Genomic DNA, 22,438 nt, shown 5'->3' on the forward strand with positions numbered 1-22,438 from the left:
GGGAAGGAGGGAGAGAGGAAGGGAGGGAAGAAAGGGAAAGGAAGAGAAGAATAAATCAGACCTCTTTTGATTGTGTCAGAAACCCAACTCAAATTAGTGTAGGAAATAGGCAAAGGACTAGAAAATAGCCAGAGAATCTTCCAGAATATTCCAAGGAAGACAGACACAGCGAAACAGTAGAGGGCACCAGAGCAGACCCTAAGCAGCCCTCCTTGGCTACTAGAATGCATAGCTGCAGGCATGAAGAACTCAGTTCTCACTGATGAAGATGGATGGGGTCTCCTTCCTCTGCCTAAGTGTGTGTCCACCTCCCACCAATCGGCTCTGACCAGGAGAAAAGGAAGAGAGGAGGAGGAGGAAGGGAGGGGTGGTGGCGGTGGTACTGGGCACACTGGTCCATCCAGTAGGTGACGAAGCAACTTCTAGAGCTGTGAGGAGTTGGGAGCCCTGGGTGATGGGTGAGAGGGCAGGAAGAGCAAGGTCTCTAGGTTAGAGCGTGGGACTGCCCAAATCACCGAAAACATGAATTACCTACCTTCTGTCCTGGCGGTCCCTTGTGTGCCCCAGGTCTTCCTGTGAGTCAGGGAAATGAATAGGTGGTCGGAATGCCAAAGGACTTTCTAGAACACAAATGGTGTCTTCTGCCTTCCTCCTACTTCCACCTGCTCGACCTACTCTCTTCAGTCTAGGTCAAGATCCAAGGTCAACTCATCTATCTGTCCATCCCACCCACCCACCCACCCACCCACCCATCCATCCATCTACCAATCCATCCAACTAACCATTCATCCACCCACCCATCTATCCATCCATTCATCCATCCATCCATTAATCCACCCATCCACTCCACCCACCCTCCCATCCATCCACTCACCCATCTATCCATCCTCCATCCATCCATCTAACCACTTATCCACCATCTACTCACCCACCCATCCATCAATCCAACCACTCAATAAACACTTCCTACACTCCTTCTGTATGCCTGCCCTGTGCAGGTCCTGGGAATGCAGTGTAGTAAGTTACCCTGGTACAGTGACATTCAAGCTGGGGACCAAGGACAACCCCAGCTGGGAGGATGTGAAAGGAGGAGGTGGAGGACAGAGAGCTCCTAGCTCAGTGTGGAGGCAGCAGGTGGAGGGCGGGTCCAGAAGGCCTCAGGGTCAATAGGGAGCCATGGAAGGTTCTGAGCAAAGGAGTGGCTAGACCAAGTTTTGGGTTTTTACAAAATTCTCTCTAGCCTCCACCTGGAGGCTGGAGGCAGGGAGGCTGGGCTGCTTGCCGTTGTTCTGCAGAGAGACACCGTGAAGGAAGAGAAAGAGGATGGAGAGAAGGGAAGGTGAGGAGGTGAGGCTGCCAACACTCAGTGAGTGGTGAGCTGTGGGAGCTGAGGGACATGAAGGGGTTAAGGATGGTGGCCCGGTTTCTCTCTGGAAGAAGATGGTATCACCAACTTGGTAGAGACACCGAGAGGGGTGTAGGCAGCAAGGGTGGCCGTTATGACAATATTGAGCTGCACAGGCTAGGCTAGCTGAGCACATACAAGAGAGACTGGGTGTCTCAGACGCCTCAGGTGGCACCTGGAACTGAGACGGGGACCGGATGTCCCAGGGAGAAGAGAGCTGGGCAGAGGAGGAACACAGCCTCATGACGAATCTGGAGGTGGAGTGGGACCAGGCAGGGTCTGGGTCTAGGAGAGCCAGACACTTGGAAACCAAGAGGTTTTGAAAAACCATCCCCAAAGCCAGGAACCTGTAATCCTAGCTGATCAGGAGGCTGAGATCCGAAGACTAAGGCTTCAAGCCAGCCCAGGCAGGAAAGTTGGGGAGATTCTTATCTCTAATTAACCACCAAAAAGCTGGATGTGGAGCTATGGTTCAAATGGTAGAGTGCCAGCCTTAAATAGTACACGTTAGGGACAGTACCCAGGTTCTGAGTTCGAGCCCCAGTACTGGCACACACACAAAAGGAGGGCCTCTTCCCAGATTCTCCCTGCCCCCTGTATGGTGGGTTTGCCTACTTCTGGGTTCTGAGCTTGTGACCATTCATGAGTCACTGTCCTGTTGTCCATGAGGAAGGGAAAGTGGAGATCTTCATTGCTGATTTTTTGGGGGGTGAGGCGGGGGCTGGACAACTGGCTCCTGTAGCAATAAGAACAGAGCCATCCAAATGCATAGCATGCAAACAGGTTGTGTGTACTTAGCTTGGTGCCAGCCATAAAGGAAGTGTCTTGTTAATAGCAGGATCATTATTATGATAAGTGAATTTTTTAATGTTGTTGTTGGTCATGGGGCTTGAACTCTGGGCCTGGGTGCCAATCCTGAGCTTTTTTGCTCAAGTCTAGAGCTCTTGGAGCCATGGTGCCACTTCTGGTTTCCTGGTGGTTCATTGAGGATAAGAGTCCCATGGACAGGGGCTGGGAAGGTGGCTCAGTGGTAGAGTGCTTGCCTTGCATGCCTGAGGCCCTGGGTTCGATTCCTCAGCACCACATAAGCAAAAAGAAAAAAGCCGGAAGTGGCGCTGTGTCTCAAGTGGTAGAGCACTAGCCTTGAGGTGAAGAGCTGAGGGACAGCACCCAGGCCCAGAGTTCAGGCCCCACGACCGGACCCTGCCCCCCCCAAAAAAATAGAGTCCCATGGACTTTCCTGCCTGGGCTTGCTTTGAGCCATGATCCTCAGATCTCAGCCTCCTGAGTAGCTAGGATGACAGGCATGAGCCACTGGCACCCAGCTATGTTAATTATTATTAATTACCAATAAGAAGAAACTCATATGAGCCTATCGTGGGCAGAGGTTCTTAGAAAGTTCCAGAAGGTGCTGGAAGGTTCTTTTGGTATGGCTCCCATTCAGTAAAGGGAATCACAGAAATGGGGAAGATGGCCCAGTGCTGGATGGCTGCCATGATGGGGGGAGGGAAGTCTGAGGGTCCCAGGGTCAGGGCCACCAGAGGATATCCCCCTGGAGGGCCATCCACCCCTCTTGTCACCATGCTGGAAAGGAACTCAGGGCCCCTCAAATGCCAAGAGGTCCACAGGAGTTACATCCCCAGGACCCCTCCTCTGTAGGGAGGCAGTCTCCCCAAGCTGGCTTGCCATCTTCCCCAGAGGAGGGCGGGAGAGGGCCCACTACCACACAGGCGGCCTTCATCTGAGAGTCTAGTTTGGTTTAGGTGATTGAAAAACCACTGGCCTAGTCCTGTGCTCAGTCTGCACGGGGAGACTGAGGCTAGGCAAGAGGAGTGTTCCCAGCCCTGGCGTCAGCCAGGAGCTGTCTGAGCTGCTGAGCTCAGCTTGGATCCAGCCTGTCCCTGCTCCTGGGCACTTGTCACAGAGTCGGAGCCCCCTGGGGAGCTGGCTGGGCCCTGCTGGGTGGTCTGACACCCCCACCCCCACCCAGGCTGGTGAGCCAGGGATGCGGCAGGCTGTGCAGGCAGAAGGCGGGGCCTCTCCAGAAACTGGAAACAAGGAACCTCCCTTGGTGGCAGGTGAGGTCTCTGACTTGGTGTGACTCAAGTCACTCACCCATGGGGCGAGCAGGTTTTATGGAAGGAGTGTCACTCGCTCATCTCTGTCTAATCCAATATTATTGATCTTTCATTATATGTTAAGCACGGTGCCAAAGGCTTGTAGGTGTGAACTCATGGCATTGTTCCACATATTGGGGAACAGGCACTACAGGCAAGTCTACGGAGCAGGAGAGAGGGGGGGAAAGGGAGGGGAGAAGGAGGGGGAGGGGGAGAAGGGGAGGGAGAAGGAGAGGGAGAGGGAGAGGGAGAGGGAAGGGAGAGAGAGATATGAGCGGTTGAGGGCTGGGCCAGAAGCTACACCCAAGGTGAACTTGATGGTTTCTACTTTCAAGTTTTTGTCCTTGGTGGTGGTACTAGGGTTTGAGCTCAGGGCCTTTGCACTTGGTAGAGAGGTATTCTACCACTGGGCAATGTCCCCACAGACAGCACGTGTTTTCTTTTGAATCATGATATAGTTTCGAATTTTAAAAAAAGTTAAAGAAAAAAATTAGTTATTTTGTGTGTATGTGTATGTGTGTGTGTGTGTGTTTGAATTCAGGTTCTTGCACTCTTGCTTGGCTTTTTCATTCAAGGCTTGTGCTCTACCACTTGAGCCACAGCTCCACTTCTGGCTTTTTGTGGGTTAATTGGAGATAAGAGTTTCATGGGCTTTCCTGCCTAGGCTGACTTTGAACCATGATCCTCAGATCTCAGCCTGTTTAGTAGCTACAATTACCCTAATCAGTGAGTTAAAATCTATTATCACCAGTTATATGGATGCTAAAACTGTCCTGAATTTGGCCAATGGGAGTTCCTTCAATCTAGAGAGCCCCCTACCGTGTATGTGTGAGTGTGTGTGTGTGTGTGTGTGTGTGTGTGTGTGTGTGTGTGTATTGGTTGTGGGGTCTTGAACTCTGGGCCTGGATGCTGTCCCTGAACTCTTCAGCTCAAGGTGAGCACTCTACCACTTGAGCCACAGCACCACTTCCTGTTTTCTGGTGGTGAACTGGAAATAAGAGTCTCATGGACTTTCCTGACTGAGGAACCATGTTCCTCAGATCCTCCTGAGTAGCTAGGATTACAGGCATGAGCCACCAGCACCCAGTTTGACCTCAGCTCTTGAGAAGCCTAGAAATAAGGCTGGAGAAGGCAGATAACTCAACTGAAGTTTCTAGAATGGAGAATTTTGGAGAACTTTAATACACCAAGAGGTGCCTTGCATGGCTCTCTTAGCTGTGCAAGCTGATGGCAGAATGCAATTGGTTTCAGTGCTTTCTCTTGCACTCTAAGACTTTTCTCTAATTGGATCAACATCTGGTTACCTGCAACACAAGTGAGCCATCACATACAACATCCAAGGCCTTAGTGGCTTGTTCCTGTCATCCTCGCTACATAGGAGTTCTGAGGACTGGAGGGCTTGTTTGAAACCAACTTGGGCAGCAAAGTCCACAAAGCTCCAACTCCAAATAACCAGCAAAAAGCAAGGCTGGTGGTATGGTTTATGTGGTAGAGCACCAGTCAAGCAAGTAAGAAAAGCAAGAAAGAGGCCCTGAGTTCAAAGCCTAGCCTGGCAAAATTAAAAAAGCAAAAATCCACTATCATGGGGATAGATGTATCAATACCAGATGGACCAAAGCCCAGAAGCCCGAAAGCCTACCTTGAGCACTGACATGAAATTAACCTTCACAAGGGAGGAAGCCTTTCCATCCTGCACATGCGCAGTAGAGAAAGAACTGCAGAAGCAATTGTGCTTGGGTGATGATGCTTCAGGCAGCAAGATCAGCCACAGCAAAGACAAAAGAATGAACTGCAGCCCTCCCCATCTTGCCTTCAAAGCCGCTTTTCTAGGGTGAGAGCCCCCAGACACTGGGTCCAGCCTTCCCATTGTGCTGCCATGTTCCCCTGGTTAGAATGCCCTCCCAAACCTCTGGATCAGAACCAGAACCTGAGTCGAACACAACACAAGGTCCCACAGTCACAAAGCAAGTAGTAAGCAAATGCACAAACTGTATAGACATACAAGGGTGACAAGACTAAATGTCAGGGATCAAGACTCCGTTAGCCAGGAAGGTCAGGAAAGGCCTGCCATCAGCAGTGACATCTGAGCTGACCTGAAAGATAAGACAGGCCAGGAGATCCGGGCAAAAGTGGCTCATGCTTAGCTACTCAAGAGATTGAGACCTTAGCCGGGCGCTGGTGGCTCACGCCTGTCATCCCAGCTACTCAGGAGGCTGAGATCTGAGGATCCAGGTTCGAAGCCAGCCCGGGCAGGAAAGTCCGTGAGACCTGAAAACCGGAAGCGGCGCTGTGGCTCAAGCGGTAGAGTGCTCGCCTTGAGCTGCAGAGCAGAGGGACAGCGCCCAGACCCAGAGTTCAAGCCCCACGACCGACCACAAACAAAGACAAAACAAAACCCGAAGCCTTAGCCGCTGGAGTGGAGCTGGAGGCGGGCCTGGAGGGGCTCGGTGGTCCTTCCCCGAGGCAGGCTTGGAGCCGCGGAGGTGGTGTGGGGACGGGGTAGGCGGCAGAGCCCAGCCCCCGTCGGACCCTCACGGGGGGCGCAGCCCTGCCGCAGAGATATGAATCCGGGGCTCACTGGCACGAAATGCCACTTAAAATCACGGGACCGGAGGAGGGCACCCGGACGGAGGGTGGAGGTCGAGAGGAGAGGCCCGGGACCGTCGACAACACCCACGCGGCGCCCGCGCGCCGTCACGTGAGCGCGCGCAGCGACCGCGGGGGACCGGCGCCGAGAACCCCGCGGGTGGCGGAGAAGGCTGTGGTCCCGGAGGCGGGGCCTGTGTGGGCGGGGCCTGGGCGGAGGCGGGGCCTGTCTGGGGGCGGGACTCATGCACCGAGCGGCCGTTTGGGGGCCCGGGGAGGGGGGGGCCGGTGGCCGGGGCGGTGACGTCACCGCATGACTGGGTTTTTATGAATGAAAGGAATCCTTGAGTGAGTAATTCCGGGAAGCTCGCCTTACAACTCGCGCGGGGCCGCCCGCCCCACAGCAAAACTCGGCTCGGCGCTCCCCGAACCCCGCGGTTCGCACCGGAGGAGAGACCGAGCGGAGCTGCGGGCGGGGACGGCCGCGGGGACGGGCGCGGGAGCGCGCGTGCTGGGGCGCCGGGCCTAGCGGGCCGAGAGCGGTGAGGAGCGCGGGCGGGGACGGGCACGGGCGACCCTCCCCGGGAGGCAGGGTTTCCGCGCCCCGGGTCCGCGCCGGCTCTGTCGGCGATCCGGACCGCCGGCGAGTTGGGGCGGGGTGGGGCGCGGGGAGAGCCGATCTGGGGGGAACCTGACGGGGCGCGGTGGGGGGGGGGGAGGCGGGCTTTCCCGGGGCTCGGGGCCGGCGGAGCGGGGGCCCGGAGTGGGGGAGCAGCGGGCTGGCGGCGTCCGCGTCCGACCGGCGGGGGCGAGGGCGGGGTGCGCACGTACGTGACTCGGTGAGAACAGTCCCTGGACCGGCGCCCGCGGGCCGTGCGTGCGCGGTTTGTTTACGTCCGCGGGCGGCGTGCGTGCGTGCGTGGGTCCCCTGGCGGGCGTCGCGGGCGGGGGGGGGGGGGGGTCCTGCCGGGGCGTGCGTGCGAGCGTCCCCGCGCTCCCCGGAGGCCGCCCCCCGCGTGCCCGTGTGTCCACGGGGCCCCGAGTCCCGGAGGCTGCACCCCGCGGTCACTGGGCCTGGGCACCCTCGCCGCCGCCAGCGGGGACCGTCACCAGCCGGACCGCCCGGCTCTGGCTCTGTCTGGAGTTTCCCAGGGCTGTAGCCGAGTGACCCCAGGGCTCGTCCCGCCCAGAGCCAGCAGAGTAGAGGTATTAAACAAAAAATCATCCCCAGCTTGGCTGGGGGTGAGGTGAGGAGCCGCCCCTTCACCAGGTCTCGGTCACCCGGGGTTTCTCACTCCTGGGGAGAAGAGTTCCTGGGGGGCGGGGGGCAGTTCTTCCCAGAGCTGACCATGCCCTTCATCTCAGGAGAAAAAGGAAGAGCCAGGAAATCCCCCACCCCCACCACTGCCTCAAGAGGAAGGATCCCAGCTCCTCTCTGCGGGCGGGCGCACCGGCGCACCTGCTGGGTGGTGGAGAATAGGTGGGGCTGGTTGCCACCCTCCTGGGAGTTTCAGTTCACAGGTGGGACTAGTTAGACTGGACCTATCCCAGGACTGTGGGACTCGGGACCTCGGAGTCTGGTGGAGAACTGGGTCAGCTGGCAGCGGTGGACCAGGCAGGGACAGCAGGCAGTGGGAATCTGTGATCTTCCTATTCTGGGCAGGGCAGGACAGACCTAGTCCCCTGTACCTAGGAGTCGTGTGGAAAGTGCAGGCCTGTGGATGGGCTGTGGAGGAACCCCACTGTCCAGGCTGCTACTTGGTCCTGTCCTGTCCTTCCCAGAGGGCTACCAAGTCACAGGAGGGGGCGACTGATCTGGCTAGAGTGGCGATCCAGTGATCTTAGAACTTTGACCCTTTGAGCCTGTGAGCTCTGCTAGGGCAGTTGGGACCCCCAGTGTCCCTTATCTACAGGAGGAAGTTGGCAGCCTTCTGGGTGGCTGGCAGAATGGCAGGTGGAAAGGGAAATCTGGCAGCCAGTGTACACAGCCTATTTTCCAGAACTGTGGGAAAGCAGGACCTGTGCACGTGTGCATGCGTGCGAGACACACACACACACACACACACACACACACACACACACGGAATTTGAGTAAAGGGGGAGGGGGAGAGGGTTGGGCCACAAGACCATAGGAACCAGGCAGGCCCATCCACAAACCTGGGCAGGAAACATCTCCCAGTGGGGCCAGAGGTCAGGAGATGAGGGGAAATGGCTAGCTGGCTCAGTCACACATGGAAAGTTAGCACTGAAAGGCTTAACCTCCCTTTGGATCCCTCCCAGGCCACCCATGTGGTCCCCTCAGAGGCTTGGGGTTTTTGTTTTGTTTTTTTTGGTCAGTTGTGGGGCTTGAACTCTGGGCATGGGTGCTGTCCCTTAGTTCTTCAGCTCAAGGCTAGCGCTCTACCACTTAGCCACAGCACCACTTCCGGTTTTCTGATGGTTTATTGGAGATAAGAGTCTCACAGAGTTTCTTGCCCAGGCTGATTTTGAACTGCGATCCTCAGATCTCAGCCTCTTGAGTGCTAGGATTATAGGCGTGAGCCACTGGTGCCCAGCCAGAGGCTTGTTTTTAACTTTTTAGTTTTTAAGATTTGAACTCAGAGCCTTGTGCTTGCTAAGGAGGTACTCTGCCATTTGAACCACAGGCCTCTTGAATGATGCTTTCGGCCTTTCATTGCACTTAGGCCTCTGTGGCAGGCCAGGTGCTGGGGATACGATGGATAACCAGATAACCAGATCCAGAGCCGGACCTCTGGGAGGTGGGAGGAGCCACAGGGATACATGCAAAGCCCCAGCTGAAAGGAGAGCAGGCATGAAGGGGAAGTCAGTTTGGCTTAAAAGTACATGGCAGGGCTCTGGCTTAGCCAGAGCAATCATGGAAGGCTTCCCTAGGGAGGCATCCAGTGAGAAGTCTGGTGGCTTGGTGACTGTCCATGAAGCCCTTGAGGACAGAGATGTGATTCCTTGTTGGGCCTCTTTGGGCCCAGCACAGAGACTGACATACAGTAGGTCTTGGATGTTTGATGACTGAAGAAGTGAGCACAGGCTCGGTAGCACTGAAGATCTTCATGACATGTGGAGAAGGAGCTGGAAACAGGGAGGTGGGAAGCCTGGGCACAGGCTGTAGGATTCTTGCAGGAATTCCCCAGAGTGAGCTAGTCCTGCAGGGCCCCCCCCACACCTACTTTTTGGGTAGCAGTAATCAGGAAATCCACTGTCTGCTTGCTCATTTGTTGTTGGTGGGAGGAGGGAGGCAGGGAGACCAAACAGTAGAGGCCCAGGATTCCTCTGGGAGCTGGTGAGGAGGCTGGCAGCACAGGGTCTTTGAAGCAAGCCAAACATGGTCAGGTTTGTGTGTTGGGGTTTTGGAGGTGGAGGCAGACAAGACTAGAGGCCAGTGAGGAGGCCACCGTGGTCCTTGTGCAGCTGAAAGAGGAAGTGGTCTCTGGCTTTGCGAGTGGAGAAGCAGGATGGTCAGGCTGATAGTAGGGGTGTTTGTGTTCCCATGCCCTGCCTCCAGGAAGCCTTCCTGATTTCCTTCCCCTTCACCCAGGGCCTGTGCTCTGCTGGTGGTTTTAGAGCTCCATGTGCCAGAATCTGACCCTTTTAACTCACAGCTGTTATTGCTGGGTGGTATCTTAGGCTCAGGGAGGCTTGGCATGCCGGGAATGATGTACCTGCAGTCACAGTGAGTGTATGGGTAGCAGAACCAGGCCTAGAACCCCAGGCCTTGAGTCTCTGCGCTGCTCTGTTCTTCCAGCCTTGTTTCCTTCCAGCAGGCAGGGAGGAGGCGTCCCAGCCGGCACTAGCTGCCAAAATCTAGGCAAACACATTTTTTCCCTCTGTCCTCACCAAGCAAGAGTGAGTGGCTTGGCCCAGCAGCCAGAGAGGAACCCAGGCCAGCAGGAAGGGCTGGGGAGGGGAAGGGGGGGCCAGTGTCTGCAGGACATCTTCGGCCTGGACTTGAGGGGCCAGAGAGGGGGATACAGGAGGGACAGGACCATGACTGGGCAGCTCTGCCCCCCACCCTCCCCAGGAGTAAGCACACCCCTAGGCTTTGAAAACTTATTAGAAAGCTTGGGCCTAGAGGTCAGCTATGCTGGCTCAGGAGGGAAGGAGCTGGGAAGGGGGGGGGGGGTCTCAGGATTCAGCCGAAGAGGCCTCTTGGCTGGCTTCCAGGAGCCCTGGCTGGAGGCCCAAAACCCAAGGTGAGGGGACGTCCCCTCTGGTGCCAGTCCCTCTGGCACTGGCTGGAAGCTGAGCAGGGACATTCCTGGGCAGAGGGGCCTCGCTGGCTTCCAGGACGCTGCTGCGAGGGGGAAGGGGGAAAGTCTAGGTTTCACAGGGGAGCATACAGGACAGAAGGAAGAGTAACCCACCAGTCCCACCTCTCAGGCCTCTGGCTGTGTTGAGGATTGAGCCAGTGTCCAGGCTCCATGGATAGAAACCAGAGTTATGTTGAGAAAGATGGGAGAGACTGTCTCTTAGACTGAGGGGCTGTGTCTCACCAGGAGTAAGTGCTGTGGTTGATTAGTGATGTCTGTGCCCGGTAGAGTGGGAGATGTGCTGGGAGTCAGAGCACAGGTAATCCCCGACCCAGTCCAAGCTGACTGGGTTTTGGATATGAATGCTATTATGGTCACCACACTTCTGGGGGCCACTACTGGGGATTGGACTCAAGGCCCACGTTTGCTAGGCAGGTCTCTACCATGCGAGCCCCTTTTTTTATGTTGCTTCTTTTCAAGGTAGAATCTCTATCCCAGGGCTGGCCTGGGCTGCCATCTTACTTGTGTTTCCAGTGTTGCTAAGGATGACAGGCCTGTGCTGCTGTGCCCAGCCCTTGTTCCCCCATAGCTGGGGATGGAGTCTTGTGTGTGTGTGTATGTGTTCTGGGGCTTGAACTCAGGGCCCAATGGCTGCCCTGAGCATTTTTCTACTCAAGTCTTAGCATTCTATTGAGCCACAGCCCCACCTCTGGCTTTTTGCAGGTCAGTCTTACGGACTTTCCTGCCTGGGCTGGCTTTGAGCCATGATCCTCAGATCTCAGCTTCCTGAGCCACCAGCACCCGGGCTGCCACCTTTTCACCCAGGCTGGCCTTGAACCACAATCGCTCATCTCCATTTCCAACTAGCTAGGATTATAGGCTTGAACCCCACTTTACAAGTAAGACCAGGACCCGGACAGGACAGCTGACTTGAGAGGGACCAGGGTGCTGCATCAGGCACAGCACCTAGTACTCAGAATCCAGCACCCAGCAGGCTATCAGTGGACCTGCGCCGAGAGAGGCACGGGGTGAGGAAACAGTCCAGAGCAAGGGTGCTGCCAGGGCCACACTGGAATGCAGCATGTCGTTCTGTGTGGCCTCAGTCCTGGGCTTTGCTCCTGTTGGCTGTGTGACCTTTGCCCTCTGTCTAGACTTCTCTGGATATATGTGTCATCAGGGAGACCCGGAGGATGACAGTGTGGAGGGATCAAGACGCAGCCCTGCACCTTTATAGGTATTAACAATTTCTCCCTATTGGCAGAGCAGCAGCGACTCAGCTGCTGTGTGACTTCAGGCAAGAGGTGCCCCTCTCTGGTGCCCTCTTGATAGTGTAAGGAGGTATGGCCAGATGGCCTCTGGGGCCTTCCTTGCAGTGACTGCCAGCTGGAGATGCGGAGTTGGAGAAAGACCAGTGCTGGCAGAGGGCCTGACACCTCCTGGACAGACACTGCAGGTGTAATAACCTCCGGATGATCACCGACCTCTAGCTTATACCACATAAAACTGCTAGTGGCAGACACTGATCCCATCCTACAGATGGGACAGTGGAGGCCCAGGGGAGCCATGGTCACACAGCCTGGGGAGAACAGAGACAGGACTCAGACTCCAGCTGGTCTCCTAAGCCAGTGCTGCCTCCAGGGACCCAAAGTCACTATTTTCTCTCCACTAGGTTGGCTCTGGAGCTCAGTTGGGGCACTGACCAACTGGGTGACCCTGTCAAGGAATTCACCCCACCCCACCCCCTGCCTGTTCTCTGTTCTCTTGCCCCTGCCCTGTGGCCTCAAGTACCCAGGGCTGACTCAGCTGTCTAGACGGACGGCTGGCAAGGAAACAGACCATTACCTCCCCTGGTGGAGGTCAGGGAGGGCTTCCTGGAGGAGACATCTGTGCCAGGCGAAAGAGGAGCAGGGTGACACGCAAAGTGAGGGAGGAAAGAAGTGTCTGAAGGTAGGAGGTGACCCAGAGGAAAGAAAGGCAGGGAGGGGCAGCTGGGGGGAAGCGAAAGGCATTCCTTATGGCTGGAATGCAGAAGGTAGTGGAGGGGGGGGGGGTGTTGGGCAACAGGTGGCATCCAAGCCCTGGACACCCAGGCCTACCTGGAGTACAGCCTGGCTGTCTGAACTGTGCTCTCAGGGGAGTAGGGAGCATGGGAGGTAGCTCTCTGGCTGGGGAAAGATCTGGCAGTTGGCGTGTGGAGGAACACCAGGCCCTCCCTGAATGGGTCAGGTGGCTCTCCAAGGTGGTACTGCAGGGTGTGGTTGGTGAGATGCTTACAGGTTGGTGGCCTGTAAGCATCTCCAGGTGGACTCTGGGAAGTCAGGGCAGTCAGGGGGGTCCTGGGTTTGCTGAGAAGGAGGAACAGAATAGGACATAGATCTGCCATGAACAGCTAGGTAGGAAGCTACGGCCTGAGCTCCACAGGCGATGGAGAGACAGGCAGGCAGGGAAACAGCCCGAGGCCCACGCGTTCAGCACTTTGGGCTGCGGTTCAGAGGCCTCTTCTATGAAGTGGACCCCGCAGCCCACCCAGGATCTGCACGTGACAGACAGAGGAGCCAGTCCTCACCTGGGACTCCCGCTGAAGCTTTGCCCAGCTACATAGGAAGCTTGTTGGGTTTTGCTGTTTGTTTTAGTTCTATCTTGCGGCACTAGGGTTGGAACTCAGGACCTGGCACTTGCTAGGTAAATGCTCTGCCCTTGAGCCACGTCCCCCAGGCCCTGTTGTTTCATTTTTAAAAAAAATTTATTGTTATTATAAAGGTGCTGTACAAAGGGGTTACAGAGTACATAAGTCAGGTAAAGTCCATCTTCTTGGGCTGGGAAAGTGGCTTAGTGGTAGAGTGCTCACCTAGCATGTATGAAGCCTAGGTTTGACTCCTTAGTACCACATAAAAAGAAAAAGCCAGAAGTGGTGCTGTGGCTCAAATGGCAAGAATGCTTTGAGCAAAAGAAGCTCAGGGACAGAGCCTAGGCCCTGAGTTAAGCCCCAGGACTGGCAAAAAAAAAAAAGAAGTATATTTTCTTTTTAGACAATGTCACCCCTTCTCTCCCTCTCTCCTAGTTTTTTCTCTCCCATCTCCACCGACAAGTTGTATAATTTGTTTTCAACATAGTGTCTGGTGAGTAGGACTGCTGCTTTTATTCGCCCTTCGTCCCTCCATTGCTGTTGTTGTTGTCAGTTATGGGGCTTGAACTCAGGGTTTGGGCGCTGTCTCTGAGCTCTTCAGCTCAAGGCTAGTGCTCTACCACTTGAGCCACAGTGCCACTTCCAGTTTTCTGGTGGTTAATTGGAGATAAGGGTCTCACAGACTTTCCTGCCCTGGCTGGCTTTGAACCGTAATCCTCATATCTCAGCCTCCTGAGTGGCTAGGATGACAGGTGTGAGCCACCAGCACCTGGCTGTTGTTTAGTTTTTGAGACAGGATCTTGCTATGTAGCCCAAGCAGGCCTTGAACTCACAATTGTCTTGTCTCAGCCTCTTGAGCGCTGAGGTTACAGGCCTGGGCCACCACAAGGTGGCTCGTAAGCCTCTCCCAGCGCCAATGTGTTAGCAGCTGCCTCTGCCAAGGGGAGTCTTTCACACTGACAACTTACGGTCTGTCCCTATCCTTTCATCTGAACTGCCAGCCCTGCTCTATGGGCCAGATGAGGCTGGGAAGTTCCAAGAAGCACCGGACTGTCCCCACGTTTGCCCGAGTCACTCAGAATTCTACTAACACTGGAGTCCCTGCCCTGGTCAGACAGTCTAATCCCGGTAGCAGCAAGCATGGAACATGTATGCGAGCAGTAATGTGGCAGGAGATTCTAGGGAACATGAGAGTAGAAGAGGGACTGGGCGGAGTTCAGCGGCAAACTTTGAGCCAGATGCTTAAAGACTCAAAATAGTCCTTAGGGATCATTTAATTCACATTTCTCTTAAGGAGGCTGCACATCCTCTGGGATGAGTAAGCCATTCATAGTAATGATCTTTCTCTGGGAAGTCTGTTCACATCCTTCACCCTGCTTCCTGTTGAGTCTCACCTACCTGCCAGCACAATGGTATCAGTGGCTCAAGCCTGTAGGCCCATCTAGCTACTTGGGAGGCTGAGATCTGAGGATCATGGTTTGAAGCCAGCCTAAGCAGAAAAGTCTGAGAGACTCTTATCTCCAATTTACCAGCAAAAACCATGAAGTGGAGAAGTGGCTCAAATAGTAAAGTGTTATTGAGTAAAAGAAGTCAAATGAAAGCACAAGGCCTAAGGTCAAGCCCAGTACTAGCATGAGTGCAAGCACACACACACACACACACACATGCAAACTTAGAGACTATCCTGAGAACAAGAATGAGGGGCAGAGAGAGTGACCTGCTCAAAGGCCCTGAGGAGGGGCACAGGCTGAGGTCTCTGAGATGGAGGAGGGCATGGCTGGAAGAACCAGAGGAGTCATGCAGGTGCTGTAGCCAGCACTATGTGGGACCTTGCAGTGGCTGTGAGGACTTGGTTTACTCCGACTTAACAAGAGAGTCATGAAAGGGTCTCAAGATTGGCACAACATGATCTGATGGACAGCCGAAGGCTCTGAGTCATCCTGTGGAAAGGAAGGCATGGCCCTCTCAGAGGCACCAGGTCTGTGTGCTCTCTAGCCCTCCAGATGTTGCTATGAGAGTAAGAACAGTGAAGAGCAGCAGGTGCAGAGCCATGAGGCTGGAATGCCCATTTCAGGAGGCCACTGCGGCTGAGTGCCGGTGGCTCACGCCTGTGATCCTAGCTACTCAGGAGGCTGAGAACTGAGGATCACGGTTTGAAGCCAGCCTGGGCAGGAAAGTCCATGAGACTCTGGGGGGGGGGGCATGGAGAGAAGCTGTGACTCAAGTGATAAAGCGCCAGCCATGAACAGGCCCTGAGTTCAAGCTCCAGTACCAGCACCCTTAAAAAAAAAAAAAAAGGCCACTATGCTGGACCCTTGTGTTAGAAGGAAAGTGCCCTTGAATGTCAAAGTGTGTGGAGCTTGGATTTTACTGTGGATAGAGGGAAAAATAACCGAATGAACCAAAGTGACCCGAGCCCCGTTCTCCCCTCCAGGTCTTCAGACCCGAAGACTGTGCAAACATGTCTGTGGATCCCCTGTCCAGCAAAGCCCTGAAGGTGAGCCGTCTCCGGGGGCCCCAGTGCCTCCCTTCCCCCGCCCCCCACCGGGCCTCCACACCCCAACTTCCTCTTCCCTTCCCGGAATCCCGAGGGTGGTTCAGACCAGGCGGACCCAAGGCAGGTCCCTTCCCTCCCGCCTCCGCCGGCTTCCCCATTCCAAGGTGCTTTCCGAGGCTGGACGAGCCGCGGGGCGCCCTGGGGGTGACCTCTGACCCCGTTGGGCTGCTTTCCCCTTTCTGGACCAAACCCAGCACCGTCGAGGCGACCGAGGGGGCGACCCCCGGGGGACACGGCAGGCGGGGGGGGGGGGGAAGCGGTGCCCGGCACGGCTGCGCCCGGGCCCAGGCCCCGCGGGCGGGAGGCAGTGCGGGCCTCAGTTTCCCCGCGCCCGCAGGTCAAGCGCGAGCTGAGCGAGAACACGCCGCACCTGTCGGACGAGGCGCTGATGGGGCTGTCGGTGCGCGAGCTGAACCGGAACCTGCGCGGGCTCTCGGCCGAGGAGGTGACGCGGCTCAAGCAGCGGCGCCGCACGCTCAAGAACCGCGGCTACGCCGCCAGCTGCCGCGTGAAGCGCGTGTGCCAGAAGGAGGAGCTGCAGAAGCAGAAGTCGGAGCTGGAGCGCGAGGTGGACAAGCTGGCGCGCGAGAACGCCGCCATGCGCCTGGAGCTCGACGCGCTGCGCGGCAAGTGCGAGGCGCTGCAGGGCTTCGCGCGCTCCGTGGCCGCGTCCCGCGGGCCCGCCACGCTCGTGGCGCCCGCCAGCGTCATCACCATCGTCAAATCCGCGCCCGGCCCCGGGCACGGCCCCGCCCCAGGGCCCGCCCCCAGCGCAGACCCCGCCCCCTGCTCCTAGTGCCCGGCCCGCCCCTCCCCAAGCCACGCCCCCACACCCCGCTCCTTTCCCAAGTGCCTACAGGTCCCGCATCGCTGCGGTCACATTCTCTTTCTGGGCTGTCTTCCTCTTGCAAGACCCCCCTACCCCGCCCACCGACTCGGACCTGTTAGCCCTAGGGAAGGGCAATTTGGCTAGGAGGGTGGGATATCCGGGGCCACGGTTCTCTTTGGACTGAATTCAGCCCTCTCAGACGGGGAGGAATGGGATTTGCAGCCGCTCTGGAGCAGCTGTCTGTCTGGAAAAGGGAAAGCACGTCTCATTTTGGAACTGGCTCTCATTGTGCCAATACACCCTCCCAATCCTCCCAGAACTCACTTGTGTGGCTGCCATGCTGAGAAGCTACACTGGAAGACACCTCCCACATCTGTTCTGGGCCTGGGACGGCTGACTTTCCAAAGCCAGGAGAGGCCTTCATATGGTCAGTGGAGCCCAGTGGAGATGGGGAAGCTGTCAGATGGGCCAGTGCCCAAGGCCACATGGATCAGTGATGGAGCTAGAACCCAAAGCTTGGCTTTCTCACTGTTGTCCTAAGATTCCAGCCCTGGATTTCAAGGGGACAATAGACAGGGACTGAAATCATTTGGGAAGATCCTTTCTGGCCGGGAGACTCCGTAAGGCAGGGGAAGAGAAGCCGAAGGAGAGAGAAGGTGACACAGAGAGAGGAGTGGGAAGGAGCTGGTTTGGCTTATCCTAGGGCTCTCCCTGTAGGCAGGGTGCCCTGGACCTGGCCAGCCAAAGGAAAAGGAACAATGGAGGTGACCACCGTGGCATTCTGGGAAATGGGGTGGGTACAGATCCTGCGGTTCCCAAAGCTGAGATTAGGGGTCTTTGGGCTTCAGAATCCCCCCAGAACCCTTGAATATCCACTGTAGTGGGGGCTGGCCACTGCCATTGATTGCCACTCTCCTGGGGAGCCCAGCCCCTCCCCAATACTGTGTACAAGCTGCCCAGTCCCACTGTTTTATTTATTGCACAAATCTAAGTTATTCTCCCCAGCCAGAGCCCAGTTCCTGCTCTGAGGGAAGTGGCATGGGCTCTGAGCTGGACTTTATATTTTATATCTGCAAAGAAATCACATTTATCTTATATTTACAGAAAGCCAGATGGTGACAACAACAAAGAACTTATTTTTAAAAATTGCCCGGCCCCCAGAAGTTATTTATTTTCTGACTTACAGTGAGCCAGTTATCTATCTTGTGCATTTTGTAGACTTTCTGAATAAAGTCAAGCTCTCTTTCCACAGAGAACTGTGTCCTGGACTCTGTTGTATTCTGAGTGAACTACCCAAGATGCACCAGCCAGGATCTTCCGTGGGTGGGAGGCTGAGCGGGTCACTAGCTCTTGCAGCAGGGTGGGTAGAGGGTGGAACAGGGAAACTGTCCTTCCCTGGAGCCTCCCTAGAGGCTTCTCCATGCAGAGAAAAAGTTCTATATTCAGAATAATCTTTCCAGCACTTTCACACAGATTTGATTTTCTCCAGCCAAGTTAGAAATTGTTTCTCCATGTGTCTTTTCTTTAGTTGTGGAACTTGGGTAACTTTTTGCATCCTCAGCTTACACATCTAAAACTGAAGGTGCTCTATTTATTTTTTGGTGCTGGTCCTGGGGCTTGAACTCAGGGTCTGGGTGCTGTACCTGTGCTTCTTTTTCTTTTTTTGTCAGTCGTGGGGCTTGAATTCTGGGCCTGGGCGCTGTCCCTGAGCTCTTCAGCTCAAGGCGAGCGCTCTACCACTTGAGCCACCTTCCCAGCCCACCTGTGCTTCTTTTGTTCAAGGCTAATGCTCTACCACTTGAGCCACAGATCCATTTCCAGTTTTTTGTTTTTTTTTTTAGTAGTTTAGTGGAGATAAGGGTATCATAGTTTCCTGCCAGGGCTGGCTTCCATCTGCAATCCTTAGGTCTCAGCCTCCTGAGCAACTAGGATTACAGGCATGAGCCACCAATGCCCAGCAAGGAGCTATATATAAAATAGCAGAATCAATGTTTAGGTCTAACAGGCCTAGAGGACCATGTGTGTGGCTGGGCAGAGAGATGGCAGGCTGGAGAAGTGTCAGGATTGGAGTGTGGGGAAGGGCCAAACCATGTGGCTTGACTGAATCTGAAGGGCTTTTTCCCTCTCAGGTTGAGACTCTGCCAGGACCCAGTCCTGAAATGCTGAGCTCAGGCTTGGAGGCGTAAGCAGCAGGAGGCTCTTGGACTATTTACCTCCAGGTTACAGGCTGGCTAGGAATTTCCCCCACCCACACTACATTCCTGAGCACTAGGTCAGCAGCTGGCCAGGCCCCAGAAAAGCATGCAAGCTGAGAGCAGGTGCCCACGGTCCAATATGCCCCCAGACTCCCCGGCTTTGAGGGTCCCAGAACAGGGGATGGGCTCAGGGATGCAAGAAGAGAGCCAGAGGAGTCTCTTCTCCCCTGTGGGAAATGCCAGCAGCAGACCCCATGTGCATACCAGCTCCTGGCCAGTCTAATGGGGACCTGGAATGGGAGTTTGGTCCAAAGCAATGTGAACATCTCTCATTGGCTCCACATCATCTACAGGGAGAGGATGGAGACCCCTGCCCAGTACCACCACACACCTTCCCGGTCTTCAATATGAAGGAACAGAAAGGCAGGAAAAGAACCTCACCGGCAGGCAGAAAAAATTTCAATAAATCTATATTATCTTATAGATATACATCTTCCTCACTTCATGTGTTCAATTGTCACGCATCCAAAATGTCACAGAGACCAAAATAGAGTGCTTTCTGGTGGAACTCATGGCAGTCATACGACGAGATACAAAACTAGGGACTCTGTCTTCTCATACATCATACGGTTAATTTTTCAAGTATTTTTTATGTACAAAGAGCTACTCTATCTGGAAAAAAAAAAAGAGAAAGAGAGAAGGTAGGTTATGCATCCTAGGAAGGGGGAGGACAGGGGTGTCCGGCACAGGTTACCATCCGGCCCCCACGTCCCCAGAGACTACTGATTCACTGCCACGGGGCTCCCTCCAGTCTGTCCACACATGCGGGCAAGAGCCAGGGTGGGAGAAGACCGAGGGGGACAGAAATCAGCAACACACTTTGGCCTGGAAGAGGAAAGGAAAACCCATCAGAGAAACAGACTTGAGAAAGCAAACGTGGGAGGAAGCTGGGGCTGCTCCCGGAACAGCCTGCATCTGCCAGTGCCTTCCTGGTAGCTTGGGACCAGCTGGCCAGCACCCGCCCCCCCACCCCCCCCCACCTCCCCCCTGCCTCCATGGGGCCTGGAGCTGGCCTCGGCTACAAGGAGGGCAGGAGGCTGAGAAGGCTTCTGAGGTGCCACTGCCCCCACAGGCCCTTCTCACAGATCCCAGGAGCCTGGTCATTCCAGGAGGGACCAAAAGCAGGTTTCTAGTGAAGGCCACAAGCAGGGAGCAACCTCCTCTCTCTACTCCATCCACTTCTCCAGGCTACTGCAGCCCAAATGCAGGACTCTGCCTGCAGAACAGGGGCCTTGGGGGCTCTTTCTGGGACAGTGGCTGGCATAAGCTCTGTCTGCCTGGGGACTCCGGCCTTCAAGGAGGCGCCAGGTATATGGGGTGGAAGGGACAACGGGAGGGAACAGGAGAACCCAGCCACTCCTGAGGCCTGTCAAGGGCACCTGGCCCAGTGCTGCAGGATCCTGAGTGCCAGCAACTACAAGACACCCAAAGGGCATGTCTGGGGCAGACTGGGAGCTAGGAAGGGAGCTTTCATGTGTGACTAAGGCACAGAAGAGACGGGCTAGGGGCCAGACAAGGCAGAACACCAGGCCCTGTGTGGACAGGGGACCTGGAAGGCATCTGGGACCGCCCTTCCCACCTCTGGCCCCCTGCAGCATGGCCATCCCTCCTGGCCTCCCTGGGGGCTGATATGAAATGTGGAAATTTAAACCTTCCCCATGCAAACAGGAAGGGGCAGCCCCAGGGAGAGGCTAGGACCGTTCTAACAGGAAGGGGGAGGGGGGGTCGGCATCCCCTGAGTGAGGAGCAGCCAGGAAGCCAGGGCTCTGTCCCAGACTCCATCAAGAGCAGAACCCATGAGATAGGGCAGTGCAGGCTGCTGACCATTCTTGCCAGGCCAGGAGTTGGGCAGAGTGGCCACAGTGAGTACAGCCAGGAGCCCAGTGCCTCCTGCTTCACCAAGCAAAGGGCCTGGAGGATGAGACCTATCTAGTGGGACCCCAGGGTCTGGCTGTGATCCTTGCAGCATGCCAGGCAGTCCCAGATCAGGAGGAGGGGTCCAGAGTGTCCACACCCCCTCTTCCTGCCTGGAGAGGCAAATTTAGCATTGGACAAAGGTGGGTAAGGGAGGGGAGCAGGTAGGGAAGAGCCCAGTTGGGGTATTGCACGGTATGGGGGGCTGGGCCGGGCCCTGGGGCCTCAGCTCTCCTGGGGAGTGGCTTAGAAGACTGAGGCCACTGGTCCACACACAGACATTTGGATGTGAGCATGGCTGGTCCTGGCGTGCCTTAGCCCATGACAGGCTGCAGGTGAGTGGCATCGAGACCAGTGTCTTCTGCCCTTGGCCCTGTCTGTGTACATACTCCTGAAGGCCAGGAGAGCCAGGCTGTCCCACAGGCAGGCAGCATCATCCGCCTGCTCTTCTGGAAGTGATATGTGAGGGTTTCTGGTCCAATAAATAAAGGGCAATGGCCAAGCCGCACCAGTTGCCTCCTGGTCTGTGAGGCCAGGGGAGGGCACAGCTGCCCCTGGCACAGCGCCAGTCCTTCCCCACCTGCGCCCTGCCTAGAACTCATCGTCAGAGCTGAGCAGGAGAGTCTTCTCATTGTCTCGGGCACCGCTGAGGCTGTGGGAACGCGAGAGGCCGTGGGCACCACCCCGCCAGGTGGGCCCAGGCTCTAGTGTGGACTGCTGTGTGTACTGCTGGTATGCGGGTGAGAAGTTGTGGATGGCATCCTGCACGATGTCGTGCGGGTTCATGGTCTCCTTGAGGCTGCTGGAGATGCTCTTCATTGGGGCGCATCGGCCTGTAGAGAGGAGGCAGGGGGGGGGGTGAATGTCAAGAGGGCAGGAAGGCTGCTCATCCCTTGCCCCTCATTCGGGGACAAACCCTTACACCAAGGCTGTCATTCAGCTGTACCCTCCTGGGACAGAGATCAGATCCGGCACATGGAAAGGGGCAGGACAGAACTGTCTCCCTGGAGAACAGCCAGGGAGCCTGGGGTGCTATGGGGGAGAGGCTGCATGTGAGGAAGCAGAGATCAATGACCACTAGGAGCTGGGGTGTACGGATGGGAAGGGAGCTGGGTGGTGACTAACAAGCTACAGACAATGTACCTGGAATGTCTCCCCACAGCTCCTACCTAAGGAGTACCCCCCGCTGTGGGGGGCATGGCCCCTCAGGATTGAGCCAGCCCACTGGCTTTCCCTCCAAGAGGGTGAGTGCTCCCTGTCCCACTGGGCCTCCTCCCAATTCCCTCCATCCACTCATTGCACAAGCTCAGAAAGGCAAATGGCCACTAAGTCACGCTGAAAGAGATCAGCTCAACTCTGGACCAGGACGTCTGACTCAGACCTGAGTCTCTGTCCTCTGTGTTCTCTGCTATGGAAGCACTGATATACCTCCTACTATCCCTTTAAGGGGCACTGTGCCCAAGAACAGAGCAGGGAAGGTTCCAGAATGAGAGACCAGGCAAAGCAGGCAAGCTCTGTAAAGTGCTCTGGGCAAGCAGGTGCTCTGGGCTCTCCCACCCCGGGATGCCTGTGGGGAGACAGGGACACAGGGATACACCAAGGCATGCTAGTGAGTGACCAGAATGACGTGCAGACAGATAAGAGAGCAGGACCTACCGTAAGGGCCGTATGTTGGCACTGCCCTCGGCCAAACCCAGGGCATATGTGGGGCAAAGGGGTGAGGAGAGAAGCCAGAGAGATAGAGAAGAGAAGAGACAACTGAGTGAACCTCCGGTGCCCTCCCCAGGTTAAGATGACACCACATACCTTTCCAGCCCCCTCCCCCTCCCCACCCCCCTCTGGCTGCCCCTCAAGGCCTGTGGGACATCTCCCAGTGCTCAGGCT

At 56.0% G+C, this 22,438-nt stretch overlaps 3 protein-coding genes across 5 annotated transcripts in view; 1 reads left to right on the forward strand and 2 right to left on the reverse strand.

Moving 5' to 3' along the window:
- Positions 1-6,473: 6,473 nt before the first annotated feature.
- Positions 6,474-17,641, forward strand: Maff (MAF bZIP transcription factor F). 2 transcript variants are annotated; one of them, XM_042693122.1, is made up of 3 exons: positions 6,474-6,650; positions 15,434-15,496; positions 15,894-17,641. In XM_042693122.1, exons 2-3 carry the CDS (start codon positions 15,461-15,463, stop codon positions 16,350-16,352), a joined length of 495 nt encoding a protein of 164 aa, XP_042549056.1. In that variant the 5' UTR covers positions 6,474-6,650; positions 15,434-15,460; the 3' UTR covers positions 16,353-17,641. The 2 variants fall into 2 exon arrangements, with proteins under 2 accessions (XP_042549056.1, XP_042549057.1); XM_042693123.1 differs by lacking the exon at positions 6,474-6,650 and adding an exon at positions 13,443-13,492.
- A 1,312-nt stretch (positions 17,642-18,953) lies between these two features.
- Josd1 (Josephin domain containing 1) overlaps positions 18,954-22,438 on the reverse strand; it is a 312,495-nt gene continuing 309,010 nt past the window's right edge. The window contains exon 6 of the transcript XR_006149513.1: positions 18,954-18,971. The gene's annotated coding sequence lies outside the window, so the exon portion shown is untranslated. The remainder of the gene's footprint in view (positions 18,972-22,438) is intronic.
- The window catches only part of Tmem184b (transmembrane protein 184B), a 51,712-nt gene continuing 48,909 nt past the window's right edge, over positions 19,636-22,438 (reverse strand). Inside the window, exons 9-10 of one of the 2 annotated variants that reach the window (XM_042693141.1) lie at positions 21,134-21,387; positions 19,636-21,091 (exon numbers count right to left, since the gene is read on the reverse strand). In XM_042693141.1, coding sequence (XP_042549075.1) covers positions 21,146-21,387 — 242 coding nt within the window. In that variant the 3' untranslated portion in view covers positions 19,636-21,091; positions 21,134-21,145. Of the gene's footprint in view, positions 21,388-22,438 lie in introns of both variants that reach the window. The other variant, XM_042693140.1, reaches the window with a different exon arrangement.

The sequence above is a fragment of the Dipodomys spectabilis genome, unplaced genomic scaffold (assembly GCF_019054845.1).
Source record: "Dipodomys spectabilis isolate Male_0828 unplaced genomic scaffold, ASM1905484v1 ptg000163l, whole genome shotgun sequence".
Taxonomy (NCBI): Eukaryota; Metazoa; Chordata; class Mammalia; order Rodentia; family Heteromyidae; genus Dipodomys; species Dipodomys spectabilis.

What these genes read in the sequence shown, in the direction of transcription:
- Maff (XM_042693122.1), top strand. Translation starts at nt 15,461, where the DNA reads ATGTCTGTGGATCCCCTGTCCAGCAAAGCCCTGAAG. An exon ending in TGTCCAGCAAAGCCCTGAAG is followed by an intron (nt 15,497 to 15,893) that starts GTGAGCCGTCTC and finishes CCGCGCCCGCAG; the next exon opens with GTCAAGCGCGAGCTGAGCGA.